At 50.6% G+C, this 16,150-nt stretch overlaps 1 protein-coding gene across 1 annotated transcript in view; it reads left to right on the plus strand.

The window, feature by feature from the left end:
- The first annotated feature begins 4,074 nt into the window (after positions 1-4,074).
- The window catches only part of TFCP2L1 (transcription factor CP2 like 1), a 54,413-nt gene continuing 42,337 nt past the window's right edge, over positions 4,075-16,150 (plus strand). Inside the window, exons 1-2 of the mRNA XM_044769157.2 lie at positions 4,075-4,232; positions 8,007-8,158. Of these exons, the coding sequence (XP_044625092.1) occupies positions 4,171-4,232; positions 8,007-8,158 (214 nt within the window). The 5' untranslated portion in view covers positions 4,075-4,170. The remainder of the gene's footprint in view (positions 4,233-8,006; positions 8,159-16,150) is intronic.

Here is a 16,150-nt window from a genome sequence, read left to right on the forward strand (position 1 = left end):
CACCTTCTTACTCTAGGGGCCGTCCTGTGGCTCCCCCTTTATTGCATTCCTGGAGAACCACACTCTTTGCTCCCTCTGCACCTTTGCACACACTGTTCCTCAACTGTCCTTGCGTTTCATGTCAGTCAAATTAAACGAGCTCATAGTCAGCCTCTCCATGATGACCCTGTGCCACGCGGAGGAGACGCATCTCGGAGGAGGACATGGCTCCTGTCTAGAAGATTCCAGAGCCTGGCGGGGACACAGACTCCAGGAAGATCGCTCCCTTCACAGGAGGGTGGTTAACTCCTGAGGGCCTCAGAGACAGCTGCCCCGAGCTGTCTGTGCAGGCAGGGTGCGGTCAGGGTTGGGCCAGAATCCTGTGCACCGCTGCCCCACCCACGCCCAGCCTAGTCTGGGAGACAAGGGGCTGCGCCAAAAGGGGGGCCTGAGTACAGAGGTCCAGAGTCAGGCGGCCTGGGTTCAAATCTTGACTCTCAGCCACCTGGCCTTGGGCAAGTCACCCCAGTATTCAGAGCCTCTATTCCCCCTCCTGGGGACTCACACGGAACCCTGCAGGGCCGTGGGGGGACTGACTGCATTACTTGAATTAGCACCTGAGGAGAGCCAGTGCGCTGGGCAGATGGGCCCTCCTCGCTCTCCCTTGCCCCTGGGCGGGAGTCAGGGGCCGAGGTGCTGCAGAGGGCCCGGCAGGCCAGAGCGCAGGTCTGGAGGGCGCCCTCCTGCGCTGGGCCCTTCCCAGTTCCCCGCCCGGGCAGCATGCACAGCAGCCAGGGCTGCCCGGCCTCCAGCCTGAGGACGCTGGGCACTCACTGTCCGCCAAGCCTGTTGGCGTAACGGGGCCTACGGGAGAGGCTTTCCCCAGGAGGAGTCCCTGCCCACCAGGGGCTTGTGGGGGCCTGGGCTGCTCCTTGGGAGCAGACACACATCTGCCCAGCCCTGTGCCAAGAATGCGGTGCCTGAGGACAGGAATGGGAGCCAAGGAGCACAGCCCTGAACTCTTACTTCCGGCCTCAAAACCCAGCTGTGGCTTTCAGCCTCCTGAGCCTCAGTTTCTCCTTCTGTCTGATGGGGTGATGTGCCTACTTCTCAGTGTCGGGAGATTCCAGCGTCTGGCACCAGGCGTGGCACAGAGGAAAAGCCAATATCCACCATAAGTGAATTGGGGACATTTACAGAATCAGAAAAAAGGGACTGGTAGGCGATCTCTGCACATGTGTCTCCTCCTCACTGGGCTGGAAGCCCCGGGGTCCAGACGAGGCCTAGCTGTGCCCTGCAACACCGGAGAGTCACCGCAGGGATTGCATTCTGGTTCACACGGCGTGACTCAGATGCAGTCTCTGTGGGCACTGCCAAATCCTGTCCTCAAGAGGGTCAAAATCTAGGAGAGGAGAGAAGGTGCGCAGTCACCCTGAATGCGGTCGCTCCTGAGAGGGTACACTCACTGACCCCAGGTTTCACCACAACCCGGAAACTCAGCCTCATCGCCCCCATTTTACCAACAGCAAAGCCAAAGCCCCGTGGGCCAGTGTATCACCTCTCAGTTGCTATGAAACCAACCATTCCACAACTTAGTGGCTTAAAACTGCAGCCAGGGGCTGGCCCGGTGGTGCAGTGGTTAAGTGCACACGTTTCGCTTTGGCGGCCCGGGGTTTGCCGGTTCGGATCCTGGGTGTGGACATGGCACTGCTTGGCGAGCCATGCTGTGGTAGGCATCCCACATATAAAGTAGAGGAAGATGGGCACAGATGTTAGCTCAGGGCCAGTCTTCCTCAGCAAAAAGAGGAGGATTGGCAGTAGTTAGCTCAGGGCTAATCTTCCTCCAAAAAAAAAAAAAAAACTAAAAAACCAAATCTGCAGCCATTTCCTTGTTCCCAAGTCTGCATTTTGGGCAGGGCTCAGTGGATGGCTCATTTCTGTCCCATGTGGTCTGTTAAAGCAGATCCATTGGCACATCCAAGATGGCCTCTGCCAATGGCCAGAATGGCTGGGGGCTGCCACTGCTCTCCAATGGGCAGTTAGACTCTCCCTGCGGTGGAGGCAGAAGCTGCCTGGCCTCCTAGGACCAGCCTGGAACCGGGACAGCATCATTTCCACTGCATTCTATGGTCCGCCTTAGTGGGAGAAACAGCGTGCGGTCAATTCACCCCAGCCAGGTCACGCACCCTGACAGAGCCCCGTGGTAAACCCAGGTCTGACCCACTGTAATCTCTGTCCCACATTTGGTGCCCTTCCTCCAGGCTTTTGCACATGCCGTGAGCTCAGCTGGAGACCCTCCTCCGTCCCCCACTCCACAGATTGGCTAATGTCCGCCCACCCAACCGTTGGGGACATCACCTTCCCCGGAGACTTTCCAGAGCTCCGGTCCTCCCTTGTCTTGCAGAGCAGCCTCCACTTCCTTGATCATGCTGTTCTGTACTTGCTGCCCACGCTTCGGCCTCTCCAGTTAGAACGCAAGCTCGCAGCCCAGCACCCAGTGCCACGCCTGGCACATGGCAGGTGCTCGCGGAAAGAATCCAGGAAAGGACATGCTCTGTCCACACCACCCCAGAGTGCCTCCTACTTAAAGGCTGTGCTTGTCATGGACCCTCAGACGGAGCTCAGTGTTCAGTATATTTATTAGGAAGTTCCCGGGAGATTAACACCTGTGAAGGGGTGGGAAGGAAGCAGGAGTGGACTGGGGGAACTCCCGTGACAGCTTCAGCTTTGACTGGCCCCATGGGGAGGCCTGGGGCTAGAACAGCCATCAGTGGAGACGGCCAGACTTTTATACCCCCAGCTTGACAGGCACCAGGACTGCCCGCATTGGGGTGTGACCTTGGGCGAGGGGCTCTGCAGCAGAGGCGTCCCCGGGGGCTGGGGGCTGTCAGCTTGCTGGGCTCACAGCACACCCTGTGGCTGGTGCAGGAGTCCTTCCCTGAAGGGGGATGCAGCGCAAGAGCAGAGGGAGGTGAGGGGGAGTTTATCTACCTCCCTCCTCGGGGAGCAGGGAGTTCTGGGCCCAGGTGTTCGTGGGGCTTCCTTCCATTAGATGAAGACTAAGGGACAGCTCTTCTGAGCCAGGCGCTGTGCCATGTAGTGTGGGTCTGGATATCACCTGGGGTGGCTCACGGCTCCTTGACCTCCACTCCCTCCTCACTGCCCTGACCCCACGACCCCTTGTCCACACTCTATCCAGATTGATCTTTCCAAAAGGCAAATCAGATATGCAAGTCCTCTGCTTGAAACACACAGGATAAAATCTCAGCTCCCTGCTAGGGCCTGCCAGGCCCTCCATGATCTGCCCCACTCACCACTCCCATCTCATCTCCTCTGCTGCCCCCTTGGGACCCAGTCCCAGCCATATCAAAGAAGGGCAGTCTCAGGGCCTCGGCAATTACCCTTGCCCCTGCCTGGAACCATCTTCTCTCCAGATGTCCAGAGATACTTCCTCTGCATGCATAAGGCCTCAGCTCAATGTCACCTCCTCCAGGAAGCCTTCTCTGATTATTCACTTGATGCATTCCTTTCTTTCATACTTATTCAACAAATATTTATCGAGCACTTACTATGTCCCAAGCGCTTTTCTAGGTAGTGGGGACAACGCGGTGAGTTACAGAGTCCAGGCCTTACCCTCTTGGAGCTTACGTTCTATTGGGAAAGACAATCAGTACGAAAGTATAAATTAAAAGAAAAAACACCACGATTTCAGAGAGCGTGAAGTGCTATGAAAAACCACGAGCAAGGCGAGAGGGCACAGAGTGTGGGCCGCGGTCCCCGACGTCCAGCACAGAGCGGTCTCTCCCCCGCGACAGCGCCGCTCGCTCGCTGGCTCGCTCGGGGACCCGCGCTGGGCACAACGTCGAGAGCGGCGCGCGGAGGAGGCGCACGAGGCCGCCGAGGGTCGCCGCAGACCCACCCTCGGGGGCCGCCCCGCGCCGCGCCGCGCCACCCGCCTGGCGGCCCGGGAAGGGCGCGCCCGCGGCTCGGCTCGGCCAGGTGCGGGGCCCCGGAGCCGCCTCCCTGCAGCGCGGCCTGGGCGGGTCTGGCCGCGGCCCCGCCCCCGGGCCGTCCATAAAGGCGCGGCGGCGGCGGGCGGCGGCAGCGCTGCCTCCAGGTGCCGGTGCGCCCTCGGCCCGCGGCCCGTTCGCTGCGCGCCCGGCCGCTCGGGACGGGCTCAGAGCTCCAGCCATGCTGTTCTGGCACACGCAGCCCGAGCACTACAACCAGCACAACGCCGGCAGCTACCTGCGGTAAGGCCCGCGCCGCCCCCGACGGGCGCAGCCCGGGCTCGGCGGGGCGGCGGGCGAGGCGCTGGCGGGCGTCCGAGGACCGGGCGGGGAGCTCCGGGGCCCGGGCGCCAGGGCGCCCTCGCTGCGCCCCTGCCTCCCCATCCGCCCTCCGGGCGCTGGGGCCGAGAGCCGCCCGGATCCCGCCTCCCGCCTCGGGACCGACGGACGGACGGACGCGGGCTCCGCGCGCCCCTGTGGCCCCGGCAGCGCCGCCGCCTCCCCGCGTCGCTGCCCGCGCGTCGGAGAAGAGGCAGCTTCCTACCCTCCGTCTGGTGCCTGTCCCGGGAGGTCTGGCTCGCTGCGCGTTGCCCTCGCCGCCCGGGCCCCTAGCCGGGACTCGCGCCCTCTCCAGCGTCCTTGGTCGCACCGAGGGGCCAGCGAGCGGCCAGCGCCGTCCTGCGCCGTAGCCTCGCCGACGGCGGCGGGCGGGGGCTGGGGGACAGGTGCGCTCCCTCCAGGTGGTCGCGCCTCCCTTGGCCGAGGCCCCACGTCTAGTGCCCTAGGCGGGAAACTTTCTTCTGCAGGGACTGGACGAGTGCCCTTCAAAGGGAAAGGTCAGCCCTGCCTGTTCTGCAGAGTTCTCTCCTGTCCCCTTTAGGGAGGAGGACCCCGTGCGCTTCAGTTCCAGGAGGATTGTTTTTCCCTGTTCTGCAGCTGGCAGGGGACTAATGGGCAGTCAGTTCGCTTTCTGAACTCGCCAGAACCAGCTTTAGCCTGTCTTTATTTCCATCCTAGTCACAGTTTATGAAATGTGTCTAATTTAACCCAAAGGGCATTTGGTATGTGCTCGGAGAAGGTGACTTGCAAGGCCGAGGGAGTCGCTGGCATTGGCAGATCCAAAGTGAGAGGCACCCTGCGTGCTTTTTTTGGCCCCAAAGCTGTTCTCCTTCAGATTTAACAGGACGAGTCAGCTGGGAATCCTGGCTTCTGGTCGGTGTCTGTCCAGCAGTCCTCCCCGAAGACATGCCCCACCAGAAGGCGGAGGAGTGGCTGGGTTGGACCGGCGTGTCCGCTGTTCTTTATTCGCGGGCCAGAGTGGTGGCAGACCGCGTAGGCCGTCGCCGGTCTTCACCGAGGACTGGAGGGCTCGTGCTGGCGCGGTGATGTCAGCAGAGGGGGCTGCGCTGGGGGATGGTGGAAGCCCAGTGGGCAGAGGTTAATTCCCTAGCAGGAGATTGTGTCCATTCCCTTACATGAAATGCTGCTGCGCAATACATTTTTACTTTCTTTTTTTTTTAGATTTTTTATTTTTTCCTTTTTCTCCCCAAAGCCCCCCAGTACATAGTTGTGTATTCTTCGTTGTGGGTTCTTCTAGTTGTGGCATGTGGGACGCTACCTCAGCGTGGTCTGATGAGCAGTGCCATGTCCGCGCCCAGGATTCGAACCAACGAAATACTGGGCCGCCTGCAGCGGAGCGCGCGAACTTAACCACTCGGCCACGGGGCCAGCCCCACATTTTTACTTTCTTGCACAAAGAAGTTTTAGTTGTAGTTTTGCCTAAATTTTGCTTTGTGGCCATTAGGTGTGTTGCCATATTTTAAAAATGAGTGTGAGAGGCTGGCTGGGAGGCATAGTGGTTGAGTTGACCCGCTTCACTTCGGTGGCTCTGGGGGTCACCGGTTTGGATCCCGGGCGTGGACTATGCGCTGCTCGTCAAGCCATGCAGTGACAGATGTCCTACATATAAAATAGAGGAAGATGGGCACGGATGTTAGCTCAGGGCCACTCTTCCTCAGCAAAAAAAGAGGAGGATTGGCAGTGGATGTAAGCTTAGGGCTAATCTTCCTCAAAAAAAAGAAAAAATGATTTTGAAGGTGACCCTGAGTGGAGGGTGAGTGTGTTTAAAACTTCCTGGATACCTAAAATGGCATCCCATGAGGGAGTGATTCTCTTGCATGGGCAGTGCCTCTGGTACTGAGATTGACATTTGTCTGTGGAATATCTCAGACACCTTTTAGGATTTGGGTACGGCTTTAAGGGAGGGGAGGGGAGTGGGGTGGGAGTTGGGGTGAAAGGTGTCATGCAGCCCTCTTGGTTTCTGGGGTCATTTTGGGACCATGGGTAAAGAAGCCGTGGGTCCAGGCTCTTCTTTTATCTCGCTTCTGGAAGATGGGTTTTTTGCCCTTGCAGAGGTTGGCTTCAGGGAAGGCCAAGGTGGGGGTCAGTGAATACACCACTCCTCCCCCCGACTCTAGATTGAGGGTCTTGTCCTTTTCCTTGGTTCCGTATTTTGGTTTTGGTTGTCTCCTCACCCTGCAGAGCCTCTGCAAACCGTCTGACCTCGCCAGGCAGTGGCCTTTACTCCTTTCTTCCCTCTGTGTTTGATGTTCTCGTGACTTTTATTCCTTGGCAAATAAGGATGCCAGGCTTGAAACAAGTTACTGTTGAGTGATGGTTCTAACCCCACCCCCCCTTATTTAAAGGCAGCAGCCCATGGATTATTAACTTAACGTGGTCTGGGCAAACACGAGTGATGCAAGCCCAGGTGAGCGGCCTGCCCACTTCTCCTCTGTTCCTCGAGAACCCCTTGGGCTGGGCGTGTGCCCGGGCTGCTGAGTGGAAGGCGCGGCGTGGGGGAGCCGAGGCAGCACCGTGTGCTCACCTTTGGGCAGCGGGTGGTGGCAGGTTTCCCAGGTGTGCCCCAAGCCAGACTTTTCCCTCTGAGAACTGGCTAGACGTTGCTGGGATGTGTGCTGGGTTTGTATTTTGGAGACACTTGTTTATTGTGTCCTACGAGGTACAGATTGTCCCAATGACTCTGCTTTTTATCTAGTGAAGAGGGGTCAGCGAATCTGATTCATAGCGGGGACACACGGAAGAAGGGTCTAGATAAGGGCAGGGGCACTTTTTGGGCACCTGTTTCCGTGCTGTTCGTAATCTAGAGGTCCTAAACAAGTCTCTCCTGCTCACAGGTCGCTCGTGTTCTCAAGGATTTCTTTTTGCCTTGCTAGGGTATTTAAAAAATACACCTAGAAACAGGTGCTCCAGTCAGGCTGAGGCGAGGCTGCTGGCTTTGGGTATGGCGGGGGATTTTGTTTAGAGGTAGAGGAAAAGAATCTTGACCATCTCAATATTTTCCATTTGGATAAGAAGACTGAATTGAGACCAAGGTCCGTCCTTCTTGTTTTGCATTTAGGAGACATTAGTATGACCCTTAAAATCAGGGTTGTGGGCCAGCTGTCCTTTTTTTAGAAGGGTGGGGCAATGTCTCAACTTGGGTGAGTACGGCAAACTGTTTGTGTATTTGCAGAGTGGATGGAGCCCCGAGGAGAGGGTTGTATTGGTCTGAAAAGTAGCCAATAAATAGAATAGTTTATTTAAAAGATTAAAATTTTGTTCAGATTCTTATTCTAAAAGCAAGACTTTATAACGAGCAGTCTCTCGTGGATGGAAATCCTGTGGCATCTGAAGTTCTCTCCGTGGCGGCTAGTCGCTTTGTCACAGAGCTTTCTGTAATTTGTAGATAGTAGGTAACTTTGTATTTTTACTTCCTTGATGATTGGACTGAATAAATCTGAGAGTTGTTGAGTGAAGATAGAATCATCAAGGAATGGTTCATTGTTTGAAAGCATCTTGGAGTGACGGCGGGATCGGGAGCCGAACCTGTGGCTGTAACGTGCGTGGCTGCACTGCCCTGGAAGCCCGAGGTCTGCCTCTGCCTCGCTGCCTTGGCTCTGTCTTTGCAAACGGGCTCCTTGGGCTCAGTTCCTGACGGCTCCCTCCTGTGTGTTGCAGTGATGTGCTCGCCCTGCCCATCTTCAAGCAGGAGGAGCCGCAGCTGTCCCCCCAGAACGAGGCCCGCCTGCCGCCCCTGCAGTACGTGCTGTGTGCCGCCACGTCCCCCGCTGTGAAGCTGCACGAAGAGACGCTGACCTACCTCAACCAAGGTAGTGGCTGGAGCCCTGGGCTGGGGCTGGGGGAACTGCCCAGAAGGAATTCGGAGTTGACCTGAGCAACTCATTTGGGCCTCATGACCTGCCACAGTGGGAGAGGTTGGGTTCCGGAAGGAGGCTGTGGTGTCAGATAGAGTCCATTTCCTAGCTCTGAGACCTCCCTGAGCCTCAGTGTCTTCATCTGAAAAGTGGACACATCCACTGTGTTGTTACTTGGGTCAAACGTGGGTAATATATGTCACGATCCTCCTACGGGCATTTCACAGAGCAGATGGTCAGTGATTGGCAGCCATTGTTATAATTACTATTTACTGTACCAGGACTGATGTCCTTTTCTGGGTATAGATTGAGCACCTTTGGTATATTAGGTATACTGCTCTCGTTTCTGGAGCTGCACCTGGCAGTTGTGGGAAGACAGGCCCTGCCTAGCGCAGCGCGGGGCCTGGATTCCACACGGCCGGGCAGAGGCCCTTTGTGACCACGGGGACGAGATTGCCGACTGCATGCTGAGAGAAGTGGCACGGGCTTTGAAGGTGGAATTCCAACTCCGGCACTTCCCAGCTCTGGGACTTTGAGCTGCCTTTTCTATTTCTCTGAGCTTCAGAATTTTCGTGTGTAAAATGAGGAGTGTAATTTTTGTTTCAAAGAGTGAAGGTGTGTGAATTGCCTGGTATGACAGTGGCTGTTCGTTTGCCGATTCCCTTTATCTGGACACGTAGATCAGTGTCCTGACGGATGGCGTTTTTGTGGTTTCTGTGTGATTATATGTATGTGTTTATTGCACTTCCCTCCTGGGTCACGTTGTAGGCTCTGCGGCGTCCAGTGGATTAATTGCCCCTCGATTTTAATGGGGAGAGCAGAGGGCCGGGGCACACAGCGCTTTCTGGAGGGTTCACCGAATTGCGGGGGGCAGCTGCAGTGTGCTCTCGGTGTGTCTACACGGGCTGCCTCCTTTCTGTGGAACTTTGACTCCTCAGTTTGGAGCCAGCTGGGGAGGAAATCCAACCTGATCATCAGGCTCTCCTCTGACTGTGAACTTGCAGGCTTCTAGGCCAGGGAACCAGCTCAGAATGGTTCTCAGGCGGCTCTGCGTCTGCTGCCAGGTGGAAACGACCCCTCCCGTTGTTGACGTGGCCCATTGGAAGGGCCTGCTTATCCCTGTGGGTAGCGCTGTGGCCTCCGTTGGTCGCCAAGCCAAACCCAGTCAGCAGGAGTGCACTGGCTCAGGCCCTGAGATCTGTGCTCCCTTAGTGGAGGCCGGTGGCCGTTGGTGACAGTGCTGTGGCCATGTGGAGGAATACCTCTGTGCTTGTTTGTGGAATGGCCTCGGCCGTTTTCCTTTCTCTTTCATGGAAGGTCAAATGCCACCCACTTGTGGTGTACCTTTGAGCAGTCTCGATTTCCTCTCTGGGCTTCTGCTTTCTTGCCTAAATGTGGCATGGAGAAATGGGGTGATGTTTACTGAGCGTTTAGCTCCAAGGTAGTTCTTGTTTCTGGCCCTCCTGCAGTGCTGAGCACCGAGTGGTCTGAGGCCCTGGACCCTGTGTACCGCCTCTTCCCCACCCTGTGAGGCCTCTGCCTGCCTTCCCCGCCCCCACCCCCTCCCCCACCCCCTCCCCCTCTAATCGGTCCCCTTTGGACAATGTTTGGCAGTCAACATACTAGATCTTTTAAAAAGTTATCTTTTGCTTAATGTAGGTAAGTTAAAAGAGGGAAAAGCAGTTGCCCCATGGTCTTACCAGCCTGTGTTAATTTGGTATATTTACTGTAGATATTTTTTGTTACATTTTCCTGATTATTAAACAATACATGTTCATTATGGAAAATTTGAAAGATTTATAAAAGTATAAGGAAGAGAATTAAAAGAAAAATAAAATTGAAGTCTCCTCTAATTTCACCTGAGAACCACTGCCAACTTGATTTCTACGTATTTGTGTATACATCTTTTAAAATTATGATCAGGCTACCGAGATAGATCCTGTTTTCTTCATTTACTGTGTTTGTGAACTTTTCATCTGTCGTTCAAAATGCTTTGAGAACTTAAATTTTTGTAATGGTTGCATACGATTACATTTCGTAGTTCTGTTACTTTGATGAGTTTCATAGTAGGGACACTTTGTATTCAGTTGTTGTCTTTGTGTGAAATGTTGATTATTTTTTTTTTTAGATAAATACCTTAGAAGTAGAATTACTGGATTAAAGGGTTTGAATAAGGCTTTTGATACATTTTCCCAAATTGCCTTCTCAGCAGAATGTACTAATTTACACGCTAGCTAGCAGGGTACATTTTACTGTCTTTTTCCCAATATTGGATGTTATTGTTTTCATCTGATTAGTGAAACAGAATTTAATCTTAAACTGGCATTTCTATCATTGCTAAGGTGGTTGAATATTTTAAAATATATTTATCAATCTTTTTTATTTCTCCATCAATTATGTTCATGTCCTTTGCACATTTTTCTACTGGAATGTGTATATCTTGTTGGTCGTAAGAGCATACCGTCTATGAAAAACATCAACCTTTTAGCTGCCGTACGTTGCAAACATTTTTCCTGTCAGTTGCTGGCCATTTAACTTTATTTATTTTGTGATAACTATATTTATAGTGTGGGATATGTGTCATGATTTTTTTTCTGTGTAGAAATTTATTTTAAATGTCTATGGTCAGATCCTTCAATCTTTTAAAATGATTATTTTATGCTTAGAATACCTGCCCACCCCAAAATCAGCTTAGTAGTTTCCTACATTTCATTGAACGTTTTCTAAATTTTAACATTGAAATGCACTTGGAATTTTTGTTGGAAACTTAACAGTTAGTCATTTAATGATGTTTTAGATTATTACTACATTATATTTTTTCAGCTTTACCAGTGAGATTTATACTATCATATGTTGCACTGGAATTTATGATGTGCTGTAAAGGTCTAAGTTGGTTTATTTTTTGAAATAGTTAACCTACTAGTTATTCCCTAGTTTATCCTTTTCTCACTGGCTTGAAAATGCCACTTTTTAAACATTTACAAAACCGTATTCTAAAGTATTAGTCCAGGAACAGACCCTTATAGAGATGTTTGTCCCGAAGCCCTGACGTTTGTTGATTCTTGCTCCTTGCTCATTGAACTAATTATATATATATTTTATATATATAATATATATTTCCCTGTTTAGGTGCAGAAGTTTCTTTCGTCATTTTTCTTAGCCATTCGGGATAATTTATTCTCAAAGATGAATTTTACGGCCATTGAATCTTCCTTTTGTCTTTTTGTAAACATTGATGAGATCATGTGCTTTATAAAATTGTTTCTCTTATTAAACACCATTCTTGTAATAGCGTTTTCTACTGTTATTAAAGCCTCTTAAACATCATTTAAAATGTCTGCATATTATTTCACTATTTCCTCTTGTTAATTAGGGCAGAGTATTGTCATAACTGCTGGAAGAAAATATACAGTGTAATTATTTTAGTTTCTGTCCCCCACAAAGAATGGAAGCCCTGTGAGGGCAGAGCCCTGTCTTTTTAACGTTGTGTCCCCAGCGTTAAGCCTGGTGCCTTGATGGTAGGTGCTCTATGAATATTCAAAAAATTAAAAAATAGGCGTGATTTAGTTTATTTCCATTTTATTTTTCTGTCTTCTCTCTCTGTTGCTATTATCAGTATTGCTGTACTGGCTATCTTTTTTGGTATACCTTAATTAAAGTAGCCTTTAAATCCTTCTACATCGTATGACAATTAGGCATCGATTCAGTTTAAGAAAAAAGTAGTTTTGACACATCAGTCAAAAGCTTTTTGATTAATCGAAAGGTTTGCTGTTAAATATTTAACGTTTTTGCATTGGCCTTATGATGTTTATTGCATTATTTCTGTGGGGCCCTCCCCATAGAAGTATGTGATGTGTTTGTGATGATGTGTTTAAAGTTCTCTGAAAACATGGAAAGGATGCTGTATCTATAAATCAAAAAGTCGTTTAAACCATTGGATGCTCATTTCTCAGTGCAGTGTCAGACCAATGCCTTGACATCATGTCGCTTGGGCAAGGTGTGTTACGTGTGCGTGTCCTGTCACCAAGCCCAATGGCTAATTTTGGATGTGGTCAAAATTGAAAATGGTTTGAAAAACAAAGTATGTCCTTTTCCTCTGAAATGGAGTCCCAAGGAGAAGTGGTAGACAGCTATTAAATGGAAGGCTGCAAATTTCCAGATCAACCTCTTTGTCAGTGGCCAAAGGTCACTGTGGATCTTTCCTGAAGATCTTTCCTGAAGGCTGGAGCCAGAGGGCAGGGATGAGGTGGGTGGCGGGGGGGTGGGGGTGGGGTGGGGTGGGGGGGTGGGGGAGGGGGGGTGGGGGAGGGGTGGGGGGTGGGGGAGGGGGGTGGCCGGAGAACAGAGGGAAGTCAACCTTAGGCAATTTGTGTAGGGAATTCTGGCTTTGAGATAAGAAACAACTTTGCAAGAATTGTTTGTTACGGAGAAAGCTTTGGTATTTCCTACCAGAGCAACTCTTGCATCTTAAATATAGCAATGAATTTTTACAGGAGTCTTACTTTCATTCACGCATGGAATAAAACTTCCTGTCCATTGGAAGGAGAGCGTGGTTCAGTGAGAAGAGAGAAAAGCCATGTGCAAAGGCAAGAATGGGGTGGGGGTAGGGTGGAGTTAAGCACACGGTCATTCCAAAGACTCCTAAATGGTTTAGGATGACTAGGGTTTGGAACATTAGGAGTGTGACTGATATGGCTGGAGAGGTAGACCAGGTGGCTGAAATCTCCGGCTGCCTTGCTGAGGCTGCGACCAGGCAAGCTGACATCTCAGGACCTGCAATTTGTTCATCTGTAGATGGGGGAAATAAAACCCCTACAAAGTAGGTGCTGCTGTATGGGTCAGATGCGTTAGTGCGTGTAGAGCCCTGAACACGGTGTCTGGCACGTGGTGAGCACTCACACGTTAGCTATTATTAGTAATAAAGTGGACGCATGTTGCCCCTACTCCTATTCTGGAAGTTAACAAGGTCATCAAGTTGAGATTTTGAAAATTTTACTATTTTCGTTTGTGTTTTTTTTTTTCTGCTTTATTTCCCAACACCCCCCCCCCCCTCGCCCCCGTACATAGTTGTATATCTTAGTTGCAAGTCCTTGTAGTTGTGGGATGTGGGCCGCCGCCTCAACATGGCCTGACGAGCGGTGCCATGTCCGCGCCCAGGATCCGAACCCTGGGCTGCCGCAGCGGAGCGCGTGAACTTAACCACTCGGCCATGGAGCCGGCCCCAACTTTTACTATTTTCATCCTTATTTTTCCCAGTTCAAAGATTAACCCAGGGTTGGTTCTAGAACTAAATGGCACCTGTTAGAATGGAAAGGTGGTAGCTTTGGGACAGAGTAAAGGCAGGAAGGCTGGTGAACTTTTCTGTTGATTCTTCATTCACTGTACGACAGATAGCAGACATAACCCTGAGGAGACGTTGCCTATGTGGGTGTTAAAACACCGTCTTTAAAATTGTGATTACGAAAAGCACTGGACTCGTAAGTAGTGGGAGCTGTTCTGTCAAGGGTTGCTTTACTTGGGAGGTGGGGCCCTCAGCCTTTAGGTGGTACTTTGTTTAGCACGTTAGAATTTACTCCTAGCGACCCTTGGACAGCAGAGTGGAACCCTGCCTGGTCCTTCTATGCTGTCCTCTCACCTTCTGGCGCTACATCAGACAGTGCTCCACTGTTCACAGGGTTTTCATGGCTCATTTTTTCTGGAAGTGGGTGTCCAGGTCCTTCTTCCTAGGCTGTCTGGAGGCTCTGCTGAAACCTGTCCACTGTGGGTGGTCACACAGCCACCACAGTATCACAACCGACAGATGGGTTCTCTGACTGGGAAAGGCAGACAGGCACGGTGGTGAGAGCACGGAGTCTTACCCACTAGACCCCCAGGTCTGACTCTCTTTTGAGAGATTCTCCCAGAATGTATTATTCTTATTCTACAGACAGCAGGCTGAGAGAGGTGAAGTCGGATTCCTCCTCCCATATCACATAATCAGGCAAGCCTGGGTGTGGTTGATCTGTGATCTGATAATGAAGAGAGTTCTAGAAGGGAAGAAACGCATTTTTCTGGCCTTTTTTCCTAGGACTTCCTACAGGCAGGTTCTAGGCCAGGCACTTCCGTGAGTGGTGCCTGCCACCTGGTGCTCCTGAGGCAGCTCTGAGGACAGGCGTGTGAAACTTGGAGAGGACAGGACCAGGAGGGAATGGAGTGGGGAGAAAATGCCTCCTTGGACAAAAATAACCGTAATCAGTTGCTCCTACCTCACCCCCACCTTCACGCTCTCCACCCACAGCGACCTGAGGGAATGGCCAGGGAGATCAGAGCTCAAGGCCGGGAAGTCTTGGCTGCTCCCAGAACTGGAGCAGAATGGCCGCTGTCATCCCACCGGCTTCTGCTCTGGGGAAATCACTTAATCTCTGGGAGCCGTAGTTTCCTCATCTGTGGAGCTGGGACGGCTTCGCTTTGTGGGTTGCCTTGAGAATTAGTGAGTAACAAATGTCTGACAAATACTAAGTACGCAGTTGTATTTTCCTCTCTCCCCAGTTACATCAGTGACTTTGAATTTAAGGAATGAGGCAAAGGATTAGTTACTTTGTTATCCTTTCTCCGTAGCTGAGTTTTCTTTCCAGATTAATTTTTAGCCTGAAGTTTGGAAATATAAACTGAGTAAACCAAATCACCCTTAAATACATTACTTTTTTTTAAAAAAAAATTTTTTCTCTCATTTTTTCCTGAGTATAAAAGTAGCGCATACTTAGACAACAGAACAGCTAAACAGTACAGAAATTTATACTCTAGAAAGCTTCCTGTATCCCACTTCTCAGATTTTTCTTAGTCATACATTAACCCACATATGTCTAGTTGTATAGTCATACATTAACCCATGTATATCTAATTATATAGACACTCATACATTTATACTTACAGGAATCATGTGTGTCTCTTTCTTTTTAAGAGTAATAGAATCATATTGTACATACTATTCAACAACTTGCTTTTTTCCAAACAAAATAGCCTCAGATTCTTTCCACATGGGTACATTAAAAAACTGATTTTTCCTGGTTACGTGATGATCCATTGTATGACTGTTGCATAATTTGTTCTCTTGAGGAACATTAAGCTTGTTTCCGTTTTCTTCATAGTTACACCCAGCACTCCAGCAAGCATCCATGTACACATGAGCATCCATGTACACATATCGATGTGCTTAGGCAGGAGTGAGAATAACTGTAGGGTCATTATTTAGAAATAGGAGGCCAGCACAACATTTTCATAGATACTGCCGTATTGTCCTGCAATGAAGTTGGACTGATTCGTACTTTTACGAACAACAACTCTCTGAATAATTGTTTATTTCCTCCTCCCTCAACATCTACTCCCCATCTATACCACGCTTGGAACAGAAACTTCTTGAAAGCAGAAACCTTGGACGTCTCGTTCACTGCTAGTCCTAGTTCAGTGCCTGGCACGCATAACTTCTTTGAATGAATGAAGAATGTCGATTTCTCTATACCTTGCCAACATTTTTTTTTTTTGAAGAAGGAGAAGATCAGCCCTGAGCTAACGTCTGCTAATCCTCCTCTTTTTGCTGAGGAAGACTAGCCCTAAGCTAACATCCGTGCCCATCTTCCTCTACTTTATATGTGGGATGCCTCACACAGCATGGCTTGATGAGCGGTGCCGTGTCTGCACCCGGGATCCAAACCAGTGGATCCCAGGCTGCCAAAGCGGAACATGCACACTTAACTGCTGCACCACCGGGCCGGCCCCAATAGTGGACCAATTAATTTAAATGAATTAAAGTGATTAACTAATCAATTAATTAAGTTAAAATATAACACTTATACGATCTAATTCCAGGGGGTCCAATGAACTGGGAATGATATATTCCTAAGAATTATGTTAACACCATCTGTGTTCTGCAAACACTATATTAGAAATTATAATTATTAAAACTTTGAT

This window comes from Equus asinus, chromosome 4, assembly GCF_041296235.1.
Source record: "Equus asinus isolate D_3611 breed Donkey chromosome 4, EquAss-T2T_v2, whole genome shotgun sequence".
Lineage (NCBI taxonomy): Eukaryota > Metazoa > Chordata > Mammalia > Perissodactyla > Equidae > Equus > Equus asinus.